This window comes from Corapipo altera, unplaced genomic scaffold (assembly GCF_003945725.1).
Source record: "Corapipo altera isolate COAL_440 unplaced genomic scaffold, ASM394572v1 23, whole genome shotgun sequence".
NCBI classification, from domain to species: domain Eukaryota; kingdom Metazoa; phylum Chordata; class Aves; order Passeriformes; family Pipridae; genus Corapipo; species Corapipo altera.
This window is the reverse complement of record NW_020884878.1, coordinates 19,858,188-19,885,291: the sequence shown is the minus strand read 5'-3', so window position 1 is coordinate 19,885,291 and position 27,104 is coordinate 19,858,188. Positions and strand designations below refer to the sequence as shown.

Below are 27,104 nucleotides of genomic sequence, written 5' to 3'. Positions count from 1 at the left end.
GGAACACTGGTGTATTTTTTATGATAGTTCTCCAAAGAGACTAGCCGTTAATCTCTCCTTGAGTAGGTGTGTCAGCTGCAAACATTTCCTTCCAGTCTACCATTTCAATCACACTTCACAGTACAGTGAAAATTGGCAAGGATGTTAATTATTGGCCTCTAGAACAAACCACCTACTTTGATTCAAGCGTGTTTTCCAATTTTTAAGAATGTTGTTTCACCTACAGAACAGTATAATTACAGAAAATAGCTTGGTTTGGCTAACATCTTGTGTTCTGTGAGTTCTGCTTGCAAGGCAGCAAGCAGCACCAGGCAAGAGGCTCACCTGCAGAGGATTTTAACCTCTTGCTGACAGGAGTTAGGGCTTGCCAGTATCCAGTACATTGTTCTTAGTATCAGAAGCTCAAAACCAGTGTCAGTCAGAGGTTAAACATTAACACTTTCTGCCTTTAAGGCTGAAAGAACCCCCCCATATAGTAAGAATGTTTGTTTTTATTCTCTGTGGAACTTCCTGTTAAAATTTTATGAATGTCTGTTACAGGAGCAATTACAGCAGTGGGTCCTGTACCTGGGCAATGCAAAACCCTGGCTGCAATATGACCCACAGAGCAGCATGGTTCATGGTTCAGAGACTGCTTGTGTAGCTGCATTTGTGCAATGCAGTGTTCAATAAAATTTGCCAGGAATCAGCCATGTGTCCAGGACATAATTAATCGACCAGCAGAATAAATTGCCCATAGATGACTGGGAGTTGACAGTAAACAATAAAACACCTGCCTTGAAGACTTACAGTCTGAGACAAACAGGAAACAGAAGCAAGTGGGAGCCCTGTTTTAGGAGAGAGATTTTGAGGCACAGATGGAGTCGTTCATGGTTACACAGAGAGTTTGGCAGAGTTAGAGGCTAAATTATGTGCATTTCCCTTCATGGATTTGTAACTCATGTAACAGGTCTTTAATTTACCAAGAAACTTTTCCACAACACTGTCCTGAAGAGTTGGCAGAATCCACAGTCAGCATTTCTCACACATATGGCTTTTGGTTAAGGGCTTTACAATTTGTACAATTAATAACTTACACCATGCATTAAAAACATTGAAAACCAGCCCAATGGTCAGTCTCATGTATCAAGGAATTGCTGTGCAAACCCAATCTTATTTGTTGCTACAACAATAAATCATCCACTGGTTTAAAGATAATTTATATGGTACCTGGGCCCTCAAGGAAGTCCTGCAGTGCTATTGAAACTGAACATTTTAAAATTAATGGTGGTTAAGCTATAGACCCATATTAAGTATGCTTGAGTACATGTTTCTCCTACCTTTAACTGTAAGGCCTGTCAGGGCTGGCTACCTTCCTAGCTTAGAAGCCACATGCTGCAATTTCCGTAATGGTCATGAGTCACACGCCCTTCGCAGTTCAGTGTGAATCAACAATGGGAGGGGGGAACATCCGGTAGGGTTCACAGATGGGAGATGACAAAAATTGCTCAGGGATTCCCTCACTCCACTATAAACCAGATCCTGGATGAGAATACACCCAGATCCCAGCGTGTGCTGTTGGTGCTGGTGTCTGCAGTCCCTGTTGGCCCATCGCCTGCCACTGCTCAGGGTTCTGGATATCCAGCAGCTCTTCTGCTGCTAACATCAGGCAGGGCCTCCCACTATAGGAACTGCACTTAACAGCCAGGGAACCGTGTGCGGACCAAGAGTCGTGCATCAGTGGTTCATAGCCAAGTGCCTTGCTTCACTTTCTATATGTTGGTTAACATTTTTGCACTATAGGAACACATATATATCAATATGAAATATGTTTGCTGATAACCACTTGGCTGAGCTGAAGAGTTCTAACCTTAGCCATTTAAAAATTAACTATATACATGAGGGAAACCATTCAAAACATGGAAAAAAAACTAGAATGAATTCCAATGCTAGAAGACAAAAGAATTTTTTATAAGAATTAAATAGGCAGTGTGTCCTGTTTAGATCTGGGATAGTGCTCATTTCTTCCTGGTAGCTGGTACAGTGCTCTGTTTTGGATTCAGTATGAGAATAATGTTGATAACACACTGATGTTTTAGATGTTCCTAACTGATGTTTACCCCGTCAAGGACTTTTCAGTGTCTCATGCTCTGCCAGTGAGGAGGTACACAAAAAGCTGAGAGGGAGCATGGTCAGGACAACTGACTGAACTGGCCAAAGGGACATTCTGTACTGTAGAACATCATGCCAATATATAAAATGGGGGAGTTACCAGGAAAGGGAGAAGGAACTGGCATGACAGTGGTTAGCAGGTGGTGAGCAGTTTGTATTGTGCATCACTTGTCTTTCTTGGGATTTATCTCCCTCTGTCCTTCTCCTTTCTATTACAATTATTAGTATTAGTATCATTATTAGTATTATCTTTTACTTTGTTTCAACAAGTTTGATTTTCTTTCCTGATTCTCCTCACCATGCCACAGCAGGGGGAAGGGAAAGTGAGCAAGCAGCTAAGTGGTACTTGGTTGCTGCCTGGGGTTAAACCACGACACAGTGTCACATAACAATATAACTCTTTATGTGTTATTATAATAAAGCATGGCTGAAATGAATGCACAGATTGTTATGTTTTCAAAGCAATATGGGTATTCTGAATAAATTGTTTATCAGTTGTTTATTGTTTCACAGGCAGAATTGATAACCTTGCAACTAGAAAAAGAAGCTGCTCTTCAACAGTGCAAAAAACTAGAAGAAGAAATCCAGACATTGCGTGTTTATTACAGGTAAAATGATTGATTCTAATATGAATGAGTGACTCATAGGGGAAATTTTCTGTACTGTGTCTGACTGAGTGAGGAAATGGCCTTATCAAATAGGTATTTGTTCAAAAAATGTGAATACATCAATGAATCAAAGCCTGCATTTCTGCTTTACTGCTCACCAACCATCTCTTTGAAGTCCCTTTCTTATAGCCTGAATTTTGTATTAGTTTCTTCTAAGGGAAGGGAAAAGTTGCTGATAGTTGATTCTCACACAAGAATCTCTATAAAAACTGTGCTATAGCAATGGGATCACTTAAAACACATGGACGAAAGAACCAGTTTGCATAAATGCTTATTTCTTCCCTCTCTGCACATACCTAACTTAATCAACACAGATTTTGAAATAATAAAATCTGTAATTCTAAAAGACTTTTTTCTTCTTCAACCCCAATATATGTATGTTTTAATTCCTTATGGTCTATAGTAGTACACAGAATGAGAGAAATACCCATTCTCATTAATTTAGTTGGGCTGCACTGAACATTTGCATGGATCAGTGGGTTTTAGTCCCTGAGGAAAAGCTCTGTGTGGTCCAGTGAAGGAGTTAGGTTGTTTTATGGAGTGATGTTGGGTTACAGCTCTCATTTCATCCTGACCTCCTGTGTGAGAGGGGATACAGAGCTGCCAGCAGGTTAAAGGCAGGAGAATTGGCATCAACACAGCAGAAAATTGTGAATCTGAAGGCTGAATGTCTGTGATGAGGGATGTGGGCTGCAGAGGTAAATAATAAATGTAGTGTGAATACTATGTTCATTGGAAATAAAGAGGACTAGTTAGTTATGACTAAACAGCATTTGCAGTAGCAGAACTGTGTATGTTTTCAGTGTTTCAGCATTCACAAGTGAAAAATACTCGGGTTTCTAGAGGTTTTTCAAGTTTCCCCTTCTCATTAAGTTTATTAAAACCTTGGAGGGAAGTTTCAAAAACAACTTTTGTTCCTAAATCTCATAGGCATTTATTTAAAGCCTGTTAATAGTGAATAGAAACCCCAAGCAATTTGTGATTATTGCTTTTAATGAATTTGGTCAGCATTTAGTGTGTGCACAAATTATAGTATGATTTACCAAGCTAGAAAGAATTTATTATAGCGCCCTTATTCCTCACTTAAATGGGTTTTGTAGAATAGTTTAAAAACTTAAATGCAATTTTTGTACTGATATTTCAGAAAAAAAGAATGTACTTGTGTTTTTCTCTGCACATTGTAGGAGATTTTTCATTGATTTTTTAGCTATACTTTTGGCATGGCCTGTCAAGTTTGCACGAACATATAATCTTTAACAAGTATAGTAGGCAGCAACTCAGTTTACTCATGTAAACGCTTTAAATCTCAAATAATGACTTACAGGAATCAGCATTAGAGTGTACCATGTTGCTAACTTATAACTCTTTGAACAGTTGAAATTTCACTGTAGGTTGGATGATGACATTTGCAAAATCTAGCCATTAGGTGTGGAAATGCTCACCTAATTATCCCCTGGGGCAAGAACTATTGTATTGCTGCTAAGTTATACAAGTTATAACATCTAAACAGGAAGATTTTATCTCCTTCCTTGCTGTTCTAGAGGCTAATTCATTCTGAAGTGGAACCACAGAATGACTAATTGAGGTTGGCAGGGACCTCTAGAGGTCATCTTCTCCAATTCCTGCTCAAGCAGGGCCAACCAGACCTGGTTGCCCAGGATCACGTCCAGACGGGTTATAAGTATCTTCAAGGATGGAGACTCCACAACCTCTCTGTATGGAGACACTGCCTGTCATACAGAGGCATGACTTGAAAAGCCAAAGACCACCCAGGGTTGAACTTGGTGAGGGAGGTAAAAGGCAACAGGAAGGACTCCTGTAAATGCATAAGCAGCAACATTTGATGTCTCATGCCTATCTTTTGCCTTGATTAAAAATTAATTGCATCATTTTGAAGATTCTTATGAACTTCTTAACATTTTGGTTACAGTTTGCCCTACGTTCCATGAACATCTGCAGCCTCTGTCATGCAACAGGGTGACAGTACTTTGAACACATGTTAAATGAGACAGAAAAGAATATATGTCACATGTGCAAGTTTGGACCAGCAGTATGATCAGGAAGCCATAGCATTTGCACTGTAAAGAGAGACTGAGGGTACTGCTCTTGTACAGCCTGAGGAAGAAAAAATATTTCTTTCTCTGGTGGCTCCAGGGAGACCTAACAGCAGCCTGACAGAGTCTATGTGGAGGTTGTCAAGAAGGACAGACTCTTGGCAGTGCTCCATCACAACAGCGAGAGAAAACAGACTTGAATTGAAGCAAGATTGTTTCAGTCAGGTTATAAGGGAAAACTCTTTTGCCATGAGGGCCGTCCATCACTGGAACAGATTGCCAGAGAGGTTTTGCAATCTCTATTCTTGGAGATTTCCAATGCCTGACGTGATAAAATCATGAGTAACGTGGTCTGATCTCATTGTTGATATCACTTTGAGAGCAAGGTTGATTGGCCTAGAGACTGCCAGTGGTCACTTCCAACTTGATTATTCTACAATTCTGTGATCTGATAGCTGCTGCTGTTTGAAAACATTCATTTTTTTGTCCAACTTTGAAAGAAGTCTATGTTGTAAACCATACTGCTTTTCAGATGAAGTGAAAAGTGAATCCTAACTGAAACTGGAATTCCATGGAAAACCTGAATGACCCAAACCAAAATTAAAATGAGTTTTTGTGGAATTAATGATGAAACATTGATTTCCTTATGAGTTTTGACTTTCTGAAAGAAAGCACATCCCAGAACAATTTCAGTCTTCTTTAGAAAGGAAAGAGAAGTTAAAAGGAAGAAAGAGAAAAGGAGGAAGACTCTAGTTCAGATACAGAAAGGAGAAGAAGTTGGCTCTGAATACAATTTGGCAGGTTTTCTGCTTCTGTTTGTTCTTATTGTATTGCTTCTGTGTCAAGTTTCAAAAGGAAAATTGTGCTTTCTGGATACTAACTCAAAAATGCATATCAGAAATAAAAATTTGCATAATAGGAACAGTGTAGAGTTTCTAGCTTACTAATTATTTCAACACACTACTCTTTATGGTAGGGATTAATGCAAATCATAGATCTTCAGTGACCAAAGAAGGTTATATCCAAATAATCAGTTTTGAAGTATGTGGGATTGTTAATCCCACTACCTCTTTCTCATATAGCTCCATTGTTTGAACATCATCACAAGATTTTATTTGCATATTTTTCAGTTATGTGATCTGTCCATTTTTATAATCAGGTTCCTTCTTCCCCTAGATTTCTATGCTGAGCATCACACCATATGGTATGGTATATCCCTTTGGTCAGTTAGGGTCAGCTGTCCCGGCTGTGTTCCTTCCCAACTTCCTGCGTACTTCCAGCCTGGTGGAGTGGTGTGAGAAGCAGAAAAAGGCCTTGACTCTGTGTGAACACTGCTCAGGAATAACTAAAACATACATGTTTTATCAACACTTTTTCCAAAATGTAGTCCCATACCAGCTACTATGAAGAAAATTAACTGTATCAAAGCCAAAACGAGTACAATGTTGCAGAGTAATTGGAATCTGTTAGTTATGACCAGCATGGGAGAAAAAGATGGCTTCATTTACAGTGATGTAATGTTTTTCAATAAAGAAATAGAAGAATAACTTCAATTAGTACAATGACCTGAAATAAATATTTTTAGATTCAAACTTTCAGTCAATATGGGTAACTTCTCTGTCAACAATGCAAGCAGTTTTCTTGCTCCCTAACCAGTTGTATCACTTTTATAAGTTATAAAGTGTTGAAGAGATTTATCAGAATTCAAATCTACAAGTTTCAGTGTTTCCAATACTTCAGTTAAATTTGAATTTATGTATAAGTGACACAAGCAAATGGTCTAAATAACAATGATTTTTATTGAGGCCCATATATTTTTCCCACAAAGTCTCTTGTAAAATAACAAGGAGGTTCATCTTTTTAAAGATTGAAATCAATAGCTGTGAAAGTAGAAAATCAAGAAGTATTTTTGTCATTTCCTCAAATGAAAGACTTACAGGTACAGGGACAAACTCAATTTTCATTTTAATTACAGAACTGAATCACCCTATAACAGGAGAATTAGATGAGGCATTATTTGCAGTCCCAGACAAAAACACATACAGTTGTGTGTTTTGGGTTAAATTCCATTCTATAGTTTCGTGACTGATGTTATGGAATATAATACTCAGATGGTACCATTTCAACCATGCTCCATGGATGCTGTGTGTGGATATAGAACGGTTCTATAGAACAGTTCTTGCTGTTAGACTGTTTCTGTCATTCTGGTTTTAAGGACTTTTAAAAACTATAAATTATTTCTACCTAACAGGTCAATATTCATCTTCACAGCCACTGCAGTAGCAAGTCAGAATATAATTGCTTAAGAATTCTGACTCCTGTACTCTGACTGACCCCTGCTCAAACATTTCAGCCTGTTTGTTCTGCCGTCTCTCAGTCTTTTTCAGAGTTCTCTCAATCCAGATTTCTCTCAGAGGAGAATGATATGTAGCAGAAGACTGGACTACTCTAACATCCAGTTTCCCAGACCGAATGATCTGGAACCCATTTACAGTGGGATTAGTGAAGCTGCAACCACTTATGCAGAGTAGTGATCTCAGTCCTTCCTCCAAAGCAATATTGGGCTACCTTGAGCACATGTCCCTGCAATTTACCTCAAAGAACTGATCTTTTCATACCTCAGAGAACTGATCTTTTCATGCCTGTTTTTTTATCTCACTTTTTCAGTTATGGCCGTTGACTCATTTTCCTGCTCTTTTCATCCTGTCTGCTTGCTGCTGTTCTGGCGGTTGCTGTCGTTGTTTCAGTACTGGTTGCTTTAGACACAACATTTTGTATAATTGCAGTCAGTAAGAAGAATGACCAGATAATGGTATCACTGTAAACCCTCCTGTTATTTTAGAACTATTTTGGGGAGATCATGGAGAAGAAAGCAGTTGTGTTTTAAGGATTCTCTGTCCTTGCAGCAGTGACTTCTGTTTTGTCCAAGAGTTTCAGACACCTGACATTAAACATAAATCTTGAGCTAATTAAATTTACCACTTCCAAGCACAGAAGAGTTTCTCTTTTATACTGAAGAGATAAGGTACTTGGCTCTATTATGCAGTGGGAGACAGTGTGATATGTCTTCTTTTGAATAACCTGCTCCAGTTTGGTACTGCCAAACATATGGAAAACAGTGGCTCCTTAAAGGAATACTAAGGTTTTTGTTTGTATTTCATTATTATAAATAAGGTCAGGTACCATCCAAACTATATTTCTTAATTTGTTCTCTACATATAAAGTCCAGTTGATTTCTGTGGGAGATTTGGATTTGGAAGGGATGAAGACTTAGCCCTTGTTTGTGGTTTGGGGTTTTTTTTTAATGTGTATATGCTTTCTTTCTGTTTGTTTATTGAACTGAGTGCTGAAAACAGTAGAAAATCTGTGAGGTGGGACAGTGCTGTCTTTTAAATCAGACTGGTTAAAACTACACCTTCTCTCAGGAACCTATGGAAGTTTCAGTGAATTATTAGTTGATTTTTGGGGGTGAGGGGAGCCAACACCCTGGTAATTTGGAACCAGAAATTAGAATTTATGTTTTCAATTTACTCCTCTGTTCTCATGCCACTTTCTAGTGGGGTGCTGCAGCCCTACAAGAATTGGGATTTTAAGTTCATGGGTCTTTCTCATTTTGTAATCTCATGGGCATTTTCCCACTAATAAGCCCCTATTGACCTCTTCCACTTTGTCACTTTATTGCTTGTGCAATCACAACTCTTGTTAGTGTTACAGGAGATAAAAGTCCAAGGTTGGGGGCTGTTTCACGAACTGGATCAGACAGCTAAAGAGGGGAAGACAGATCAATAAGCTGCTCTGCATTGGCAAAGGAACTTCATGAAATTTTACTGGCACTACTGAGATTGCTGTACTTCTGAGTGTCCTGGTGCAAGTGAGCAGTGAGGCAGTGCCTTCCCTTGTTGTAGGTGTTATCCTTGTATATTTCACATTTTATTGGATTTATTGTCCTCTTCCCCCTGCCTCATTCCCAGACTTCTTGTTCTCAAGCCCCTCATTGATTGTTGTCTCTGCATTTGTTCATCTTTCTAATAATAATAGACTTGGAGAGACTGACTTTATAAATAATTCAGTGGATAGAAAAATTTCTTGGAAGTGTGGCAGACCAGACTCACATCTGTACTCCAATTAATATTTGACCGTTTGCACAGAAGAGGGATGGTAGAGAAAAGCTCCAGTATATACCATAGACTTGGTGTTTACAGTGCCTGTTTGGCAGGCAATGAAAAGACAAAGCAGTATCTGAACCTACTAGGGGTTAGGGGTGTCCTTTTTTTGCCTCTCAATGAAAAATTTTAGCCATCCGAGTGCTCTCCAATCTTTCTCTGTCTCTCATTCATTTAGAAACACACTCAAAAAATACTTTTTAATGTTTCTCTTTTTTTTGCCCTGACATGATTTTGAAAGTTTCCCCATTCACTGGAGAAAAAAATTGTAGTATGGAAAAACAATTTCCAACTCAGCTTTAGTGATTTATGAAGACTTTGAGAGAGAGGAAGCACTAAACTGTCAGAGATCCCAGGCACCTGATGGAATAACAAGCCACTATCCCTGCAATCAGTACAGCGGTGAATGTAGTACACTCAAATTGCCTTGTGCTGCTGTTGACTCAGATGTGGATTGATCTGACCTACACTTTATGAAATCTTTGTGCCTAATGTTTCCAGGGGCTGGCTCTTGGCCTTCAGAGGTGCCTTGCCAATACAAAAGACTAAGCAGCAGGTCTGAGGAGAAACATGGGTAGCATGAATATGGACTGAAGCACCTAACACACTCTGAGATGCAGTTTTAATTTGTACCATGTACTGTGCTAATTTTCCTACTGCTTCTGTTATTGACTGTTATAGTGGCAAAGTTTCTTAAGTTTTGAAGATTACATTAAAGCTAAAAGCACTGGGGCAGGTCCTTACACTGTATTTCATCAGACTTGAGCAGACTTCTTCTCTACATATTTGCTGTTGTGGGGTAACGAGAATTAAAACAGTGTTTACTTTGTCTTTTTAGTTGTGATGGACCTTTTCAAATGGGTTTCTGTTCTTTCTAAGAGTAACGATTTACTTGACAGAAAGGAATTCCTTGCCATTGGATGCTGATATGATCTCATGATTGTATCCATGGCCCTACTAGCTTTCCATTCACAGCTCTCCTTTGCCTGGCTGGTTCCTTCACACTTTTTACCTCTGCTTTTTGGAATAAACACATAGTTAGAGGTGTATAGGAACTGGTTTTGAAATTTGTTAAAGCCTGATAAAATGGAAGAACTACCTACAATCAACCCACTGACTGCTACAGGTAGTTTGGAGTAGATTAGCAATACAAAGTAGATTAGCAATACAGTACTCCTATAGAAATACTTGTAAAAATTAGGACATTGAGATCACTAGAGTTAATATGTATTCTATATAATGTAAGAATACTCAAAAGAAAAATTGGAGAATCTATATTTTCATAATCCTGCATATGCAGGATTATGAAATCTGCTGTCTGATAGAAAGGGTATGCGGCCAGAGGCTACGAAATCTGATTCTGCCACTGAAGTGCTGGATGAATATAGATGAATCACATCACTAAACTCTGTTTCAGTTGCTTTGTTTGTATAAACTGAATAAGAAGTTTTACCATTTTGCATAACGCCTTTAGAGACTATGAAAATGCAGGTACTCCTGCTTTAAAATGAGGGAAGGAAAACAGATACAAGATAAGAAGCAGCCCTCTCTAGAGCAAGTTAAAAAACATAGGAAAACTGTGTGTAATAAGAGCTATTTGGAAGACTGTTTTCCACTGAGAAGTTAGAAAGAAAATCTAAAGGTGTAAAAAAAAAAATTCAGCTTGCCCTGTAAATATTGTATGAATGGGAATTCTTTTGTTATTAATACGATATTTAGAAATAAGGTAATAACATTGTCAGGAGGACTTTAAATGCCATTTCACTTTGATGTGTTTCAGTTTAGTTCTCTTCAGCTGAAGAACTGAAACAAAATGGCACTTCAAGTTGAAATATTAAGGTGAAAGAAAAATTTTCACTTAGAAATTTGCCACAGGAAGGCAACATATATTTTAGTGTTGGAATTTGCATCTCCCAATAAAAAAAAAAACTCTTTGATGAGAAGACTTCCCACATGAGCAATTTTCAGCCAGTGCTTAGACATAACATTGCTCTTCTTACTTTGCACTTAACACTGCTCGCCATAGCAAACTGCTAGGTAGTATCTAGGAATGCAGGTAGCAGGAAGAGTCCTCTGCCTGTTACATAACACAAGCCAGAAGACTGCCCATCTGTTGTGTTTGCAAACAAAGTAAAAAGTAAGGTACTTTCTTTGTTCAGTTCCTGTCTATAAACTTAGAGCTTTTATTAAATTGATACATGCATGTCATGCATTTCCAACTAACGTGATAGAGGTCTTGTGTTTTGGAAGCTGAAGGTTTTTAACCTTGTGGCCAGCATTCCATAGTGATGTGTTACTCATCTGGTGCGGGTAATTCTTCCGGCACAGGTGTGAAGGCTCTCATTTGAGGAGAGTAAAGACCAACTTGGAAGCTCCAACCATAGTTTTCCAGCGAGTAAGTGGGCCTGCTGGGATTTGCACAATTCTGAATCTTTCAAATATTTGAGTAAAGTGTAACATACTAGTAATAGTTTGCTTTTACCAGCTGCAGTTCATATAGTCATGACAGGAAGGAGAACTAGCACAGAGCCACTTGTTTTTTTCCTTACACTACCAAGAAGGCACATGAGCAGTGGTACAGAGCTGCTATCTCGCTAGCAGAGGAGCTTTTTTCGCTCTGAGTTTGGAAGGAAAACCTACAGGAGGAGAGGGAGGGAGTTATGCTGAGTGAATCATCAGTGGTATATTTTCGCTGTTAGCAAAGAGAGTTTAGAGAAGCTCTTCCCCGACCTGAGCCACTTCATGTTATGGTTTTGTCTTCTTTTCTCTTAATCTGTGCTGTATCAGTGATGCACATTAGAGCACAGTCAGCCACAAATGTTTCCATGATTGACAAATGCTGTGTTTATTTATTTGTTTGTTTGTTTATTTGTTTTACACTGCTAGCTACCCACATTTAGTATGTCAGTTGTGAATTGAAAAATACAATATTGCACCATGAAATAGTAAGTTTCTCCTGGCAACTGGTAGCTAATGTCCTGAGTAAGTAAGAGAGCCAAGAATGAGATCTCAGAAAGAAAAGAAACCTGATAGTATTGTAATCTCAGAGTTGACATTTGGAGCAAATAAAGTCATGGTCTGCCACACAGGATCCACCGCAGTGTCTCTCCCATCATGAAGAGAACCATTTTTTTGCAGTTTTTACCAGTGTCTTAGGGCTGCTGCTTTGATTTTTAAGAGCAATTTCTTGACTCTAGTAATTTAAATAGTTTTTCCTCACACTTGATGCTGTCATTGTTTCCAAGCTTTCAGGGTTAATAATACGTCTGTACTGTTCAGTAGACACCACGACAAAAACACTGATCACCACAAAATAAGCTTTGAGATGGCCAAATTGTTTCAAGAGTAGGAAATAATAATAGGAATTGTGTAAAATTTGTTATAAATGTTCTAATGTTAAGAGCCGTAACAGTAAAGGATCTCTTCTCAATGTAAGTTTGTATTCAGTGCTGGTCAAAGTAAACTTGTATGTACAAACAATATCTGCCCAACAGTCAGTAGCCTAAATTGTAAATACAGTAGATTATTTGGGGTTTCTTTACTTGTCTTCTATATCACTGTTTTTAAAAACTAAGTAGGAAACTGTTAAGAAAAAAAAGAGTCTTCCTTTGTCTTTTGTATTATTTTTTGCCAGGTACATTTTTTTTTAATATTTCTGGTGTTTGTAGCAGGAAAAAAATCCTTTTATTTCATTTATCTATTCTTTTAAAATAGAATAGTAAGTAACAAATGTTGGGTAGAAACAAAGAAAAGTCACAGTTGGATGTTACTATTATAAGATAGGTGATGACAATGGTATCTTTTCAGTGTATCTCTTATCTGTGGTGTCATTAAATCTAATGATGTGCTAAATAATAAAAGCAGCCTTATCATATTGCAAGGCCTTGAGTTGTCTAAAAGTTGCCATGCCTACTTTTGGAGTGTTTGGTGTCAGAAGGAGCTGCAGTTCAGAGTGCATTTATACCATCAAAGCTCTTTAGACAGATGGCTGCTAGCACTCCAAAATGATTAAAATATGTTCCAAGCAACATCAGTCTGCGGGCTTGGGGACCCAACCTTTCATTAGTCAATAAAGGGTCTTGAGTTCTTGAAAATGAAATCTTTAAAAGCTAATAAGGCTGCTGGTTTGCTCTGAGCTGTTTCTTTGGATTTGCAGTTGTGGATTGGACTAGGGCCAGTATCTGTCCAATAATATAAGGCTTTAAAAAAAATCTGGTTACAAGAGGCCTCCCAGCAGATCTGCCTGTTAAATAGTGGGGCCAAAATTGTCAGTCTCATATACATAAGTTTAGGCACCTGAGTTTGCATTTTGGGAGCTGGGAGGGGATCTGCAACTGCCCCTTTGAAAAGCCAGTTGTTTTCTGGAGCAGTAGTTTAACTATAAGTGCCAAAGCTGGATCATTAAGACCTGTACAATTTTATTTTTAAATCCTTATGTATTGACTCAAGATTATCTAAAGAATACTTTCAGAGTACCATAATCAAGATCACTAAGCAAGTTTTTCAGAGCTTCTAGAAATCAGTAATATTATTTGCAGCGTTCTCAAGTGCTGTCAGTACTTGCCAAATATGAATGCATAGTTAGGTGCTACAGTGTGGTTGAGTTTATTGTCTTGTCTAAACCTGGCTTATGAGAGATAGCAACTGGGGGCTTGTGCAAGTGTGAGGTGTCTGTAACCTCTGCATGTCTATGTGAGGGCAGCAGCAATAAATGCCTGTTTAATAAGATACTAACATGTTCAAGCCTTCTGTTTCTTTTTTTTTCTTTCTCTGACAGAAGAAAATCTGCTCTGACAATTTGCAGGTTTCTGAACTTGAAGTGTTCTTGCCCTGTCAACTCTTTCCACACAAGTCTCAAAATCCGAAGATATGTAAATTCTTTCCAAAACACCTCAAGATTTAACCTACTGTTGTAGAATGTATTTTAAAACACATCAGAGTTTTGACATGCACCAACAGAAGTCAAGCAAGTCATGGTGATCCCGTTAGCTCAATGTGATCCCATTAGCCACATTGTTCAGCCTGTCTTCTTTCACCTTGGGAACAGCTCTCACATTCCTTTTGTCAGGACTTGATGGGGCCGGCAAGTGAATTGTTCCACACCCCACCCCCCCCATATTTACTCGGAGAATGTCATACTTCATTTCTTTTTCCCAGAGTCTCCCTCTGAAGGCTTGCCTGCACCTGAACAACCAGTGAATTTTACTCATCATAAACATAAGCAAGATGTTACTGTCTTTTGATAAAAGATTCTGGGTTCTGTTTATTTTGGTGAACTGACTTTTTTCATTTATAGAATATCTGGAATTTTATATAGAATATAGAATTTTTGTATGTCCCAAAGTTTTGTCTACTATCTAAACAGTCCTGTCATCTACTCTACTCTTACAAATGACTTCTGAACGTTTTCCCTAACTCTAGGCATAAGTATTTTATTTCTGTTCTTCAGATTCCTGTGAACTAATTTTTTTCCTCAGACAACACTAAGAACTCATTTTCTGCAGAGTAGGTGAAACAAGACAAAAGTCTACACTAAAACGTCAGGATGTAGTGAACATGCCTGTTTCTCTTAGTGTCTCCATTTCTGGGGTTCCTTGTGAACAGATATATTTACCTTGGACTTGAGAGTTCTCACATTGATTTAAGTATGCTCTGAAGTGGTCCTGTTATTTTTTCTCTGTTACTGTTCTGCCTCCCAATGACCTAAATGAGTCAGAACTTCAGGATAAGGAAATGCACAAAGCTTTCACCAAAGTGCTACAATTTTAAGGCTCAATAAATCATAGAAAACTAAGACTGGGAAAGAAAACTATAAAGAAGAGATTCACAGTGTCTTGGGAGCAGACAGAATTTCTCTCCTTAGGAATTATGTCTCTTTATATCTCCTAATATATCAGAGTTCTTTTCTCTCCACTCCAGGGCATCACACAAAACATTTTTACTAATCAAGCCAACATCATACATAGCCTGTGTCACTTCTTTTTTGGATCATTTTTCTGAGCTCTGAAGAAGCTCCATTTCCCACAATGCCATGTAACAAGCAAGTGCTGCCAAATGCTCCACCCATATACTCAGGTCTGAGGTTTCCAGAGAACCGAGCAGGACTTAAGAGCAACATGAGTTTGGAGAAGTGGATGATTTTATACATGCCACTTAAGTGCTCAGCAGACTCCTTTTTTGAGTGTTCTGGTTTGTCATTGTTTTCATCTGGAGTTGCAAGTCCCTGAAAGTTGTAAACACCAAGTCCTAAAGGTCTCCGTCTGGGGAGTGGAAATGAAGGGCCTCTTTTGGAATGTCTTTTCTTTGCCTTTTGATTCCCCTAGCTGTAAGATGTAAATAATGCTACACATGCATTTTTTGGAAAGTACATTGGTTTAAGTTTTCTTTATTAGATTCTACTAAATCTTAAATGGTGTAAACCTAAATTTATCACAGTAGCTATCATATTGCAGCAGTCCTCCTGAAATGCAAGTACTGAACTGCTTTTTGCAGACGAGTCATACACTGTGAGTGCCCCATTAATACATTTAATGTTTAATGACCAACTATTTCTTCTGCTTCCTCCAAATTACTGTAAAGTTACTATTTCAAGGAGAGAAAGTAGCTTTTTATTCTGGAGAAGACTGTGGCATTCATCGCTTTCAGTGAGAATGTAATCTTAAACAGTTCATAAGATTTCCTCTGCTAAAAGGCAGCACGAATTCAGAAATCTTTGAAATAGGAATAAGGTTTCAAGAGAGAAAGAAAGATATCTGCTTTCCAGATAGGTGAGTTCAGTTGTTGCATTAGTTCAGGTTTGGGCCAGAGTGTGTTTGTGTGTGATCAAATTAATGAATATATCTCTAACTTTGTTGTAGAAATGTCGCAGAGTTCCTTCTTTCTGTTTTTAACAGTGTGGCTCTTTATGATTGGGGGGTAAAAAAACTATTTTAGTGAAGGAGCCTGCCAAAGTTGATGGAGGTGAATTTGGACAGCCAATTAGTGTGGGACAGATAGACAGGAACACTGAAGAGTGTAAAATGAGTGGATTGCTGCAGATTTATGCTTGCCAGAACAAAACAGGCAAATTGTGATTTTAAAGACCCTGAGTTTACAGACTTGAATAAAGGCAGGCCTTAAAAAAAATCCAGGAACATGTTGGTATAATGATACTTCTTTTGAACACTGTGCTAGAGAAAGGGTACAAGAATGTCAAACATTTAAAAATTATTTTTACTCAGCTAATGCTTCCATAATGGACGTTAATACTGTTGACATTACTCATGGATTGAATGCAAGCAATTTAGACAGTAGATAGTATCAGGTGCTAATAGATCAAATGTAATTATTCTTGATGAAATAATTTTACACAGTTGAGCAAAATTGTTTCAATTATTCACTGTGAAAGAAAACACTGAGTAAAAGTGAAAATACTAAGCTCTCTCCTCTAGGGGCATTATATGCATTTCTGGCTCATATTTTTCCATCATAACAACCTTTCCTCTATAACAACTTCCAGTGCAAGTTATTACAATTCTTTTTGCGTAAGATAGGTCATGTGAAGTTCAGCTGTAGGTGGGGCCATTGTGGTTGATTGGGGGACAGTCTTAATAGATCCATTTCATTAATTAAGTCATGCATTTTTTTATTAACAAAACCTGTATGTCAGGTTTAGCCAGCTGGGAGCCATTCTTATGGTTGTTATCTTTGTCAGAAGGAATATTGTGAAAATAAGGAATTACTGTACACGCTTTAACTCCTGATTAAACAGGAATGACATCCGCTCACCTGCTGTCCATGAAAAAATAACTTAGGGGCATATCATGAGGTTGATTCATAGGTTCTGATCTTACATATCTCATTAAGGTAAAAACTCTTTACATTGCATTGAAAATACACCATGAAGGACTTGTGTTGTACCAACCCCATGGTCATTGAGACAAGCAAGGTTAAGGCCAAAAGTTCAAACATCTAGATTATTTATTGTTTTCTTTTTAATCATGAAGGAACTTTTTCTTCTTGCCCCTCTTTTTGGATGTATAAAGTAATATTTTCTTGTATTCTTTCTCTTCTGATATTCCATTCCCAGAGATCAGAAGGAAGCAGCAAGATTTCTAGGAAGTATTTAGTTGTACTAGGCACCCAGAACAGTGTAAGCGCCTACCAACGTCCTCAGCCTTTAGCTTCTTAATACAAATAAATTCAAGGCATTCTTCACAAGGCTTTATCCTAGTTCTCAATGGGAAATGCACTGATGGCTTCCGCTAGCATTAAAGAAGGTAGAACTTGGGAGGAACTTTCACCAAAGAGGAAGAAGTGCTGTGAATTTGTCCCTCACCCAAAGGAGTGGGAAGAAGGATGGGTAACAAGGTTCATATTATCTGATTTATCTTTCTTTTGCTTCTGAGCCATGCAGGATCTTAGTGTTATACAGGCTCATAAAACATCATGTTCTGTTTGTTTCAATCCTATTCTGTAAAAAGGACTTCCATCCTAAGGGTTTTCATGGAGATACAGAAAAACATATTCTTCCATTTAGCTCTTCTTCCCTACTGTCTTTACCAAAAGAGTCATTTTACTATATTTCTACAGTTGTGACAGTAGAATAAGGACTGTTGTGGTGTAGGAATTTAGTTCTCCCTCTTGAGCAATGTTACTGCTCCTATCAGAGGAGGGCATAATATCTGTTGAATGTGTATAAGCATGGTAGGTAGCAAATACATTTGCTGCTCCAGTATTTCACTTTTACCTGCTGGTCATGGAGAAATGATATGCTGGCAAAAAAGAAAAAACTAAAAATTAAAGCTCATGGCTATATTATTCTTTTACAGATTTTATTTCAATAGCCCAACAGTCAAAACCCATGGGGGTAAAGGAAGAGAGAGGTGAGGGAAGCTAATTTAAAAGTTTTAGGATGCAGAAATTAATTCAACACTGTTTACAGCTCTTTCCAGCCCCTATGCTTAGGAGCCTTCTCTTCACTGATTTTTCTTCAGAAGCCAGCAGTCTAATCTCAAGCTTTTCAACAGGTATCTAAATTCTGTGTTTTGGCTTCCAGTTGATGGCCCCTTTTGCCTGGTAGAAAGGCAAGAACATCTCAGAAAACAAGGCTCTGTGCTCATGGCACCTCAACAAAGCCCAGGAGGTCGCTGTGACTGCCTATGCCCCATAGTAATAATGGTTGCTGAACCTGCAGTGAGGAGGCAGGTTTTTGTGAAAAACTGTTTTTTCCATTAAGGTCCAAAATATGAATCTATCTGCTTAGTTTAACCAGGTTGATATGCATTGCCAACACATGCATACTGTTAATTAGCTCTTTTGTATCTTTCCATGATTAATAATTTGTGCTGAGACCTGAACTGAGATTGTGGCCTCAGTTTTCGGCACATGCAGGTAATAAGAAGTAATCCAGGGCCCCCCTGGATTACTTAGAATTTAAAACTTAGAATTTAAAGAAGACAAAGAACTAGGGGAAAGTACTTTACTCCTGGTTTCAGCATGGCAGGCTGAGCTTTGCATGTTGTGACTTGCTCAGTACCACACAGAAGATATGAAATAGAAGAGGGAATTCAAGACAGAGGTATTATACCCAATCCACTAAATCATTCCCTCAGCATGTGTCCTTGTTTCACGTTAAGGAGAATGGCCCAGGCAAGTCTGCCCAGTTGCTTCAGTAAGCATTGGTACAATAGGGAAGCAGACTTCCCCTATATTAAGTTTCCCAGGCGCTCCATTTATCATTTAAACCATCGTTTTAACTGCCTTGTTTCATAGCGCTTAACTGTCCAAGGAGCTGTATGATTTATACGAGTAAGGGTTTGGCAGCAGCAGCTAGGTAAGACATGACTTACTGAGTTGCCATTGTGTCATTTACATGGCTTTCAGGCAGTGATTTGCTAAGTGTGTATTCTGCATAGCAATCCCCAAAAACAGCTGCATTTTTGTATGGGAGAAGCCATGATAGCATTAGAGTAGATATTACAGGTGTCTGTACCAGTGTGGAAGATGATTTCAGACTGCAGCACATGCAGTCCTCCTGGTGAGTCACTAGAATGGTACATGTTGCTGTGCACAGTATCAAGAAAGGGAGGAAAACATATGCTGGGCACAATCACCTAGAGTTCATCAGTACCTCGCTTTTTGGCACTCTAGTGACCACCGCTGGACATGGCTGGAGCACAGGACACCATGTTTGCCTTTGGTCAGAGTTGCATAATATTTTTCCGTAACACCTTTGAGAAAGATCAGACAAAAGTGTTCAAATATTCTGGTTTATTTTCCTGGGTCAGGGAAGGAAGTATCCTCAAACTAAAAAAGTTACATTTCCTCTTTTTTACAAAGTCATTCAAAGATTCTTAACCCACTGAACCATTCAGCAAGACAATAGAGACAAAGGACAGAGCCCCATGTGATTCCCCTTCTCAGGTTAGTCACACAGAGTTTCTAGCTTTAGGGCTACTCAGCTCATCCATGAGATCATCCCTCTCTCAAATTCCATATGTATTCGGTTATTCCATCTTTGAAACTCGTTTCCATTCTTTGTATTTCTTCTAATTGCCTTCTTCTGGAGAGACTCTTCTCTTCCATCTACTCAGCTGGATATTCCTGGCCATGCTGGAAGGCAGGGCTGGCTTCCAGCTCTGGGTCCAAGACAGATTCATCTCTAACTTTTCTGATTCAGTGGGGGAGTTAAGCCAAACGATCACAATAGCAAATCAGGACAGCCATAAAATGCATGATCGTGTCTGATTTATAAAGATAACATTGAATTAAGTACAAGATATTTTCTGAGGTTATTAGTAACAGGCTTTCTTCAGCTGATCATTGCTGAATGGTGCTATGTGCTTTACTGCTTGATTGATTTATATGTCTTTATGATTTTAATTAATACTGCTTTCATCAGAGGCAATTACTAGTGATTGGAAAACTTCAAGCTGTTCAATTTATCTATGCCAGTGTTTGGAAAGTATTCCAGTGATCTTTATTTTTGGAATCTATTGAATGGCATCAAGAGCACTAAGGAGGCCATGTAAACACTGGGGAAAAAATAATGCTTATACTTCTGGGAAAATATTTATGGTGATTCACATTTTGGAAGCTGAAACACTATCAGTGTTTTATTCTCAGATTATTTTCCAAGAAAAAGCTTGGATCCATTGCTGAATCAGTTTATTCAAAGTACTTAGGCTCATACTGAAGTTGGATCATACAGAGAAGTCTGGAAGAGTGTGCTGTGGGAGGAGGTCAGAAGACTCCTCCATTCCCCATCCTGTGACGTTAGCACAGAGGCATGGAATAAGCCCATCTAAGTTCCTAAGGAGATGTTTGAATCCTACCTGGCTGTAGCAGAAGGGTACCTGCAGTAGATGTTAAAAGATCAGGACAAAAGTGTTTCTCTGTTAGTGATCTAGACAAGCTGCTTTGTACAGGAAAAAATAGAAAATAGAAACTTGCTTAATAAAACTCATTAGATGAAAATATACCCACTTGAAGCTGGAAATATTCACTATATGGGTACAGAAAGTCTCTGGATCTTAGTATAGCTATTTTAAGAGTTGATTTTTTTTCCCTGGTGAAGAGAGGCTAAAAATCTTACATCATCTTGATGTGAATGAGAGCTAAGAATTTTACAGAAACTTAAGCCTTGTAAGCAAATCTCAAATGTGCACTTGTATAACAGGTTTTGAGCAAGTCTGGCTCAGTGTTTACTACTACAGTATAAAGGGCTGGGTTTCTTGATGTATATTTCTAGTTGGCATTTTATCAAGGAAATAAACTTTGGTTTTTATTTATTTTGTGACATGTGGATTGAAACTACATTTTCTCTGTCCAAAGCCTTGATTTAAAAGCATTAGATCATTAAATTAGAGGCTTTCGCATAAGACTAAAATTGTAACCGAACAAATTATTTATGCAGAGAGAAGCAAGATAAAGTTTCTTTCAAGAGTTCTTTAACATATCAGATTGATAAGAGTCAAAACACCTTTACTGCCATTAAATATTTACCAAGACTTGGCTTTTGGAAGAGGGGCAGTTCAGTGCAGTGTGTTTGGCTCCATGCAATGCTATTGATTAGCTATCAGAAGGACATAGTTAATGGGTAACTGGAGGTATTACAGAGCTCTCCACATTCTTGTCAAGTCTTTTCTCTGAAGATGACCTAAAATAAAGTCAGTTACAACTGGCATTCACCCTGAGACAGATTGCACAAGCTCACCTACGGTATGAACAAAAGGTTCACAAGGATCAGTTGACCAGATCTTAGGCAATCCTTTCTAGTAGTTGTTGTCATCACTGCTGGACTTTAGAACTGCACGTGTTTACATTTAATTAGAAAGAACACACAGTTTACATCGCACAGTAGCTATCAGTATCAAATCAGAATTGATTTCCGTTCTCTTTCTCAAATGACTGTTTCCTTCAGACTAATTAAAAAAAGGCACATAACAAAATGACTCATATAAATTTTAAAGCAAAGTAAACACTATTCCCTGGAGACAAAAATAAAAGTCAACAGCACATAGTCATTACATTGAGCTTGTTTTCAGGTGATTCTGATGCCTGCATTATAATATATATCAGCACCATCAGATTGCTTTTGTATAAATGTATATATGAAGTACCCCTTTGCACTGAGTGGACACTTCACTGTTTCAGTTTTCAGAGTCAGGATTCATCATTTGCTTCATCGGAATTTTTGCAGTTTATCTAATACAAATTGATTCACTAATATTGCTACTTTTTGCAGAAGGATTTTGTTCATTTGAAATAGAATTGTCTGTGTCTAGGTCACTTGTATAAAATGGAAGTGAGAAGCCATTATCTTTACCAGTGAGAAGCTGCAAAGAAAACTAAAGGCCCAACCCAAATTAGCCTTAACTTCATGCATAATTTCTAACAAAGAAATCTCTATTAGATTTTATTAGTTCTGCAGAGAAATCTAAATTCAAAACTATGGTGACAGGTGACACTGATTAAGGTTCCTAGCAGAAATGCCTAGCTCTTGAACGTGCTCATTCTTTGTTGTCAGGAAAGATTTCTGTGGTTGGCATTTTGGAGAGCAAAGGTTCATGCTTGTAGTGCTGCCAAGCCTGTGGGAGCTGAAGGGGTTGCTGAAAGTCCAGACTGGGTTGGTAGGTGTGTAGGACTGCAGGAGCTGATCCTGACATGCCTGGTCAGAAGGCCTAATGTTCCTTTATGCCATAATAGCCTGGTTTCCTTGTGAGCAACAGCATTCAGAATGAAGTTCTTGGCAAGGATAATCAGAAAAAGACAAAAAGTAATACACAGTGGTTTTAATTACCTAGTAATACACTGTTTTCTACCAGTTTTAGTTCTTATATGCCAGTGGCTATTATTTTAGCACTTTCTTAATTAAGTTTAGCTGTGAGGAAAATTATGCACTGTTCTTTAAACAGATGTAAAAAATATTGTCAAAAACATACTCTTGGAATAAAAAATAAATCACTGTGACCTTTAGGACAAGATCCTCTGTCTCTCTCTTCCACTAAGCTTGTGTTTCTGCAAATCCCTGACATCGGCAATTTCCCTGCTGGCCCCAGGCCAGAGCCACTGGCTCCACACCACCCACGTACACACCCCTTCAGTGATCCATGTCAACCCAGTGGCCTCCAGCAACCAGCAGAGAGGCGCAGGTGCTGCCAGTTCAGCCTGGGGATGGGGAAAGCAGCAATACCTCTTGTCTGTGAGCCAGCTGTGCCCCTCCTTTTTGCCCACTGCCCGCAGCCGAGCCAGGGGCTGCTCTGCCCCTGCTCACACTTCCCAGGAAAAGCAGACAGGGGGTTGTGATACATGGTAAAACACAGAGTTGCTGGCACCATCTTAAAAATCCATTATATTCAAATACTGAGGTCACTCTTGGTGCCAGTTCTGTCTTCGATTAATAGATAAGATTCCCTCTGTATTTGCAGTGTTACCTAAACAATCTATTACTGTAGGGAATAACTACAGTATTACAAATACTAAGTTAAAGTTATTTTGTTAACTGAAGCCATTGGCAAATACTTAAGAATGAATTGACAATGAAGAACAGATACAAGATAGCAAAATTCTTTATGTAACTTGTAGTATGATAAAGTAAACATCACACAAAATAAAATTAATTTTTAAATTTCAGGTTAATTTTACTTGCTTAGAAGCAAGCCTTTAGGGTGCACTCTGTGAATGATTGGGCTAAAATATGCTGATACAGCCAATTCCCTGTCAAAACACAACAGGAACATTTTACAGAAAGATGGTTCTAGGAAAAAGATGTAACCTAGGAAAACTGCGTTTTATTGAAAACACAGTCTCCTAATTCGTGGAAGAAATTTGAGAGCCTGGGAATCTTTTCTTGCAATTAGCACAGATACATTGTGGAATCCTGAAGATATGTAATTAATGTTAACATGTATCAAGTAATATTCAAGATTAAACCATAAAATCTAAAGTAGTCTCTTCTGTAAACTTGGGTGTGCTATATCTGTATTTGTGAAAAAACATATATGTATGTGTGAAAAAGGCTAAGTTATCATCTTCCAGTCTTAAATCAATTTGAGCTAATAGAGACCCCAACCCTAGGTGCATCATGTACCCAGGGAATTCAGGTGGATTCCTTAGCTACAAGCTATTAACTATGGATCTGTGATCTAGCAGAAGAGAAGCACTACAGCTGCCAAGACCTCAAAAACCCTTCCTTCTACTCAACAGTTTTGTGTATGTTTTGCTCTGTTTCAACCAAACACTATTAATCCAGAAACCAGTTTTGTGGGGGTCCTGGACCATTTAGTGGTAGGGTGGATGTGAGGAATGATAGGTGGTGCTGAATGTCGTGTGCGTATCACTCAGATGAGGCTATGCAAACCGAGCAATTTGCCCAGGGCCTGCATAAAGTGAACAGTAGACATTTGGTTACTGTGGAACTCCCTAAATGAAGGGTTTGTAATGGAGTTATGGTTTCCAGTTATTTCTTGTTTGAGAGCGTATCTCGCTGGTCCTTCAACTTCAAGAAAGGCTCCAGTGATTAACTCGCATATAATACCTTAATACCTTTCACCAGCTAGTCACAGGGAAATAGCAGGGGTACTGTAGTAGTCCTGGAGAGTGAAAATGAGGTTGAAAAGAGATCGTTTGCTGCTTGGCATCACCAGAAGACCATCTGGGTTCAGTTTTGTCCTAAATTCAGATTGTACTTGACATAATCTGGGTTTCTTGACATTGGTGAAGCTCAGAGTGCCTTTCAAAGGTAGCATTGTGATTGCTCTTATTTAAAGACGAGGAGACTGAGACCCAAGGAGGAAAAATGTGTTTACCAGTAGCCTTTAATTTGTATTTGTTGAAAAATGGAAATTCTAAGATGGATGACTGTCAGTTTGAGTTTTCACTGTTGCCAATGAACCTGTGCTTGCATCATGTAGTGTCTAGACTCTTTAGACCCTTGTACAGGTCACAGATTTCCCTAGATCATTTCAGGAGAGAAGCCTGAATCTCAAGTTTCTGCTTACTGTGGATCCATACTCACATGTAATTGGTTTTGGACAGTATGGACATGCATGATCAGCGCTTATCTGTCAACATGTTATCCTGTAAAATCCTGAAGTTATATGACCAGCCACTACAGAGAAGAAAATCAATAGCAGACTGTTCAACAAGTGTTTATCATTGGATTTGATGAGAGAATATAAAAAGAAAGAGGTTGCGTGAGCTCATTGTAACCTAAGAATGCATGGGTACACCACACATGAGAGAGCGACACTGCGATGGACTGTGACAGTGGAAAGTTATGTGCAACGAGCATTTCTGTTGTAACCCTGTCCATGGCCTGTGAACTAGAGTCTAGCACAGCTGCTGCCTTCCATTAAATTAGTGAGAGATGGTTGGTTGGTTTTACTGAGAAGAAAACACAGTCCTCTTAACTTGTGTAATCGCAGATGAAGGAAGGCTAGTAAAATATTTGTCTATGGTAGGGCAATGCCATCTAGTTACCAGTCTACCAGCTGTCAGGCTCCTGACTCACATGTAATGCAAACTTGACCATTTTGTATCCTCCACTTTACAGTGAAATGTCATAGTCCTTCTAGGTCTTATGGGCTTTTTATTAATATCGTCTTATTGCAATTTGTGTAAGAGTACCTTCGAGGTAGTCTTTTCAAGGTATTGATGCTGCCTGGCCTTTGAGTGCACTCAGCAGTATTAGGGGACACTTTTCAAAGCCATCCTGAGTGCAGGATAAGGTCTAAGAGGTCTACAGAAGTTACTCTGTGGTGAAAATCAAGGTTAGACCTACATGTCTTTGGGACCATTGGATACGTTTATCACTGGGGTGGAGGAAGAGGGAGGGGACATGTAGGGAATGTTTGGGTTTTTGCTGGTTTGTTGGATTTTTTTCCTTTAAGTGGAGCATTTCTCTATGTTGTTCTGTAATTGCTTCAGGTGGAAAATCATTTCCCACCTCACAGCAAAAGTATGCCTGGCAAAGCAATAAGTGGTTTTGGAGCAGCACTTCATAGGGTTGATTTTCAGCCAAAGTCAAGTCCCTCTGGGAGCAGTTACAACTGGTGATATTTTTTAGCAGGCTTGAAGCTACTCTGACTTCAGGGGCTGAGGAAACCTCTTGCTATCTGCAGGAGCTGCATAAGTGACATCATCACATGTCACTTTTTCTTCCACCTGGACACGGTTAAGGTGGGCCCTTGAAGTTCTCATACCCAACCTGGAGCAGAAAAGAGGCTGTGCTGCCATAGTAAAGCAAAAGGCCTACTATAAAGAACATATGAATTACTGAAATACAGGAACTGTTTGAATACTTCTGTGACCCATTCTTCAGGCCTAGAACTCCCTTTTATTTTTGATTTATATCATCAATATTCTTTGAAGACATAATCATTGGGACATTGATGAAGGAATTTCAAATTAGTATGAGAAGGGACTAAAAAGTATTTTAGCAAAGCACATATTGATGGAAGTCTGGCAATTGCATTCTTTTGGAAAAAAAATAAATTAAAATATGTATCAACCACAGTGCCTTTATCTGGAGGAATAGCACTGGCTACAAAATATAGATGTAAGAATTTATTCAGAATCAGATGCAATCATTATGAGTTAAGATATGGAGTAGTAGATCACAACCTGTATTGTTCATGACCAGTCTTTGAGAAGGACCCCAGCTGTAGCCACACAGACACAATATTTTAAAATCTAAATAAATTGCTATATTTTTCATATATTCTGAAGAAAAGCCTCTCAGCTGGTGTGAACCAGTTAGAATACTAAGGCTATCCTCTATTTTTTTTTTTTAAATCAGGGACCCATATATTCATTGAACAGTTTAGCTTCTCATCTGTCTTTTTTTTTTTTTTTTTAATCTTGTACCAGGTGTTTAAGAAGTGGGCAGTAGTGGTGTTTTGGTAACCTGCTTTCAACATTATTTGCATACCTTTGTGCTTTTCCATGGTGATCAATGCTCAACCATAGTGGAATTTCAGTCAGTAAATTTTATGGGGAACTGCTAAAGTAATTTTTTTTTAATTAGTCCGTTCTAGGAATTTAATGTCCCTTTATAAATATTTATATTTTAAATATGTCTTCATTTAACTGAAAAGGTTCTTCACATTATTTTCAGATAACCGCAGCTAGTAGGCATAATGACACATCAACACTCTGACCTTTTAGCTTCTGTTTCTTTTAGTTCATCCATATTTTTTTGTCCATGTATATTATATTTTAGTTCATATATGATTTTTCTCCTTAGTCTGTTGGAACAGACAGTGTTCCATACAAACACCTTAATAAACTACAAAGGAATAAAATATGCTATTGCATACTAGCAGCTGTCATATGGACTGTCTTGAATATTATAATCAGTATGCACTGCTACTAGAAATCCACATTGAAATAATGTTTGATTTGTCCAGAACTTTCTGGCACACAAATACAAAGCATTTAATACTGTATTCTGTTTTGTGCAATGAAAGAGTATTTGGTTTGTACTCTGTAATTTGGAATCTCTATCAACATATCTCAAATTCATGGATAAAACTGAATGAGTTGAATATACATCCATGGCACTACAGTGTGAAATAGATGACAAA

At 38.3% G+C, this 27,104-nt stretch overlaps 1 protein-coding gene across 11 annotated transcripts in view; it reads left to right on the top strand.

Moving 5' to 3' along the window:
* The window catches only part of MIPOL1 (mirror-image polydactyly 1), a 184,127-nt gene that overhangs the window by 130,319 nt on the left and 26,704 nt on the right, over positions 1-27,104 (top strand). For all 11 annotated transcript variants that reach the window (XM_027637715.1, XM_027637720.1, XM_027637716.1 and 8 more), the window contains one exon: positions 2,665-2,759. In XM_027637715.1, coding sequence (XP_027493516.1) covers positions 2,665-2,759 — 95 coding nt within the window. The remainder of the gene's footprint in view (positions 1-2,664; positions 2,760-27,104) is intronic.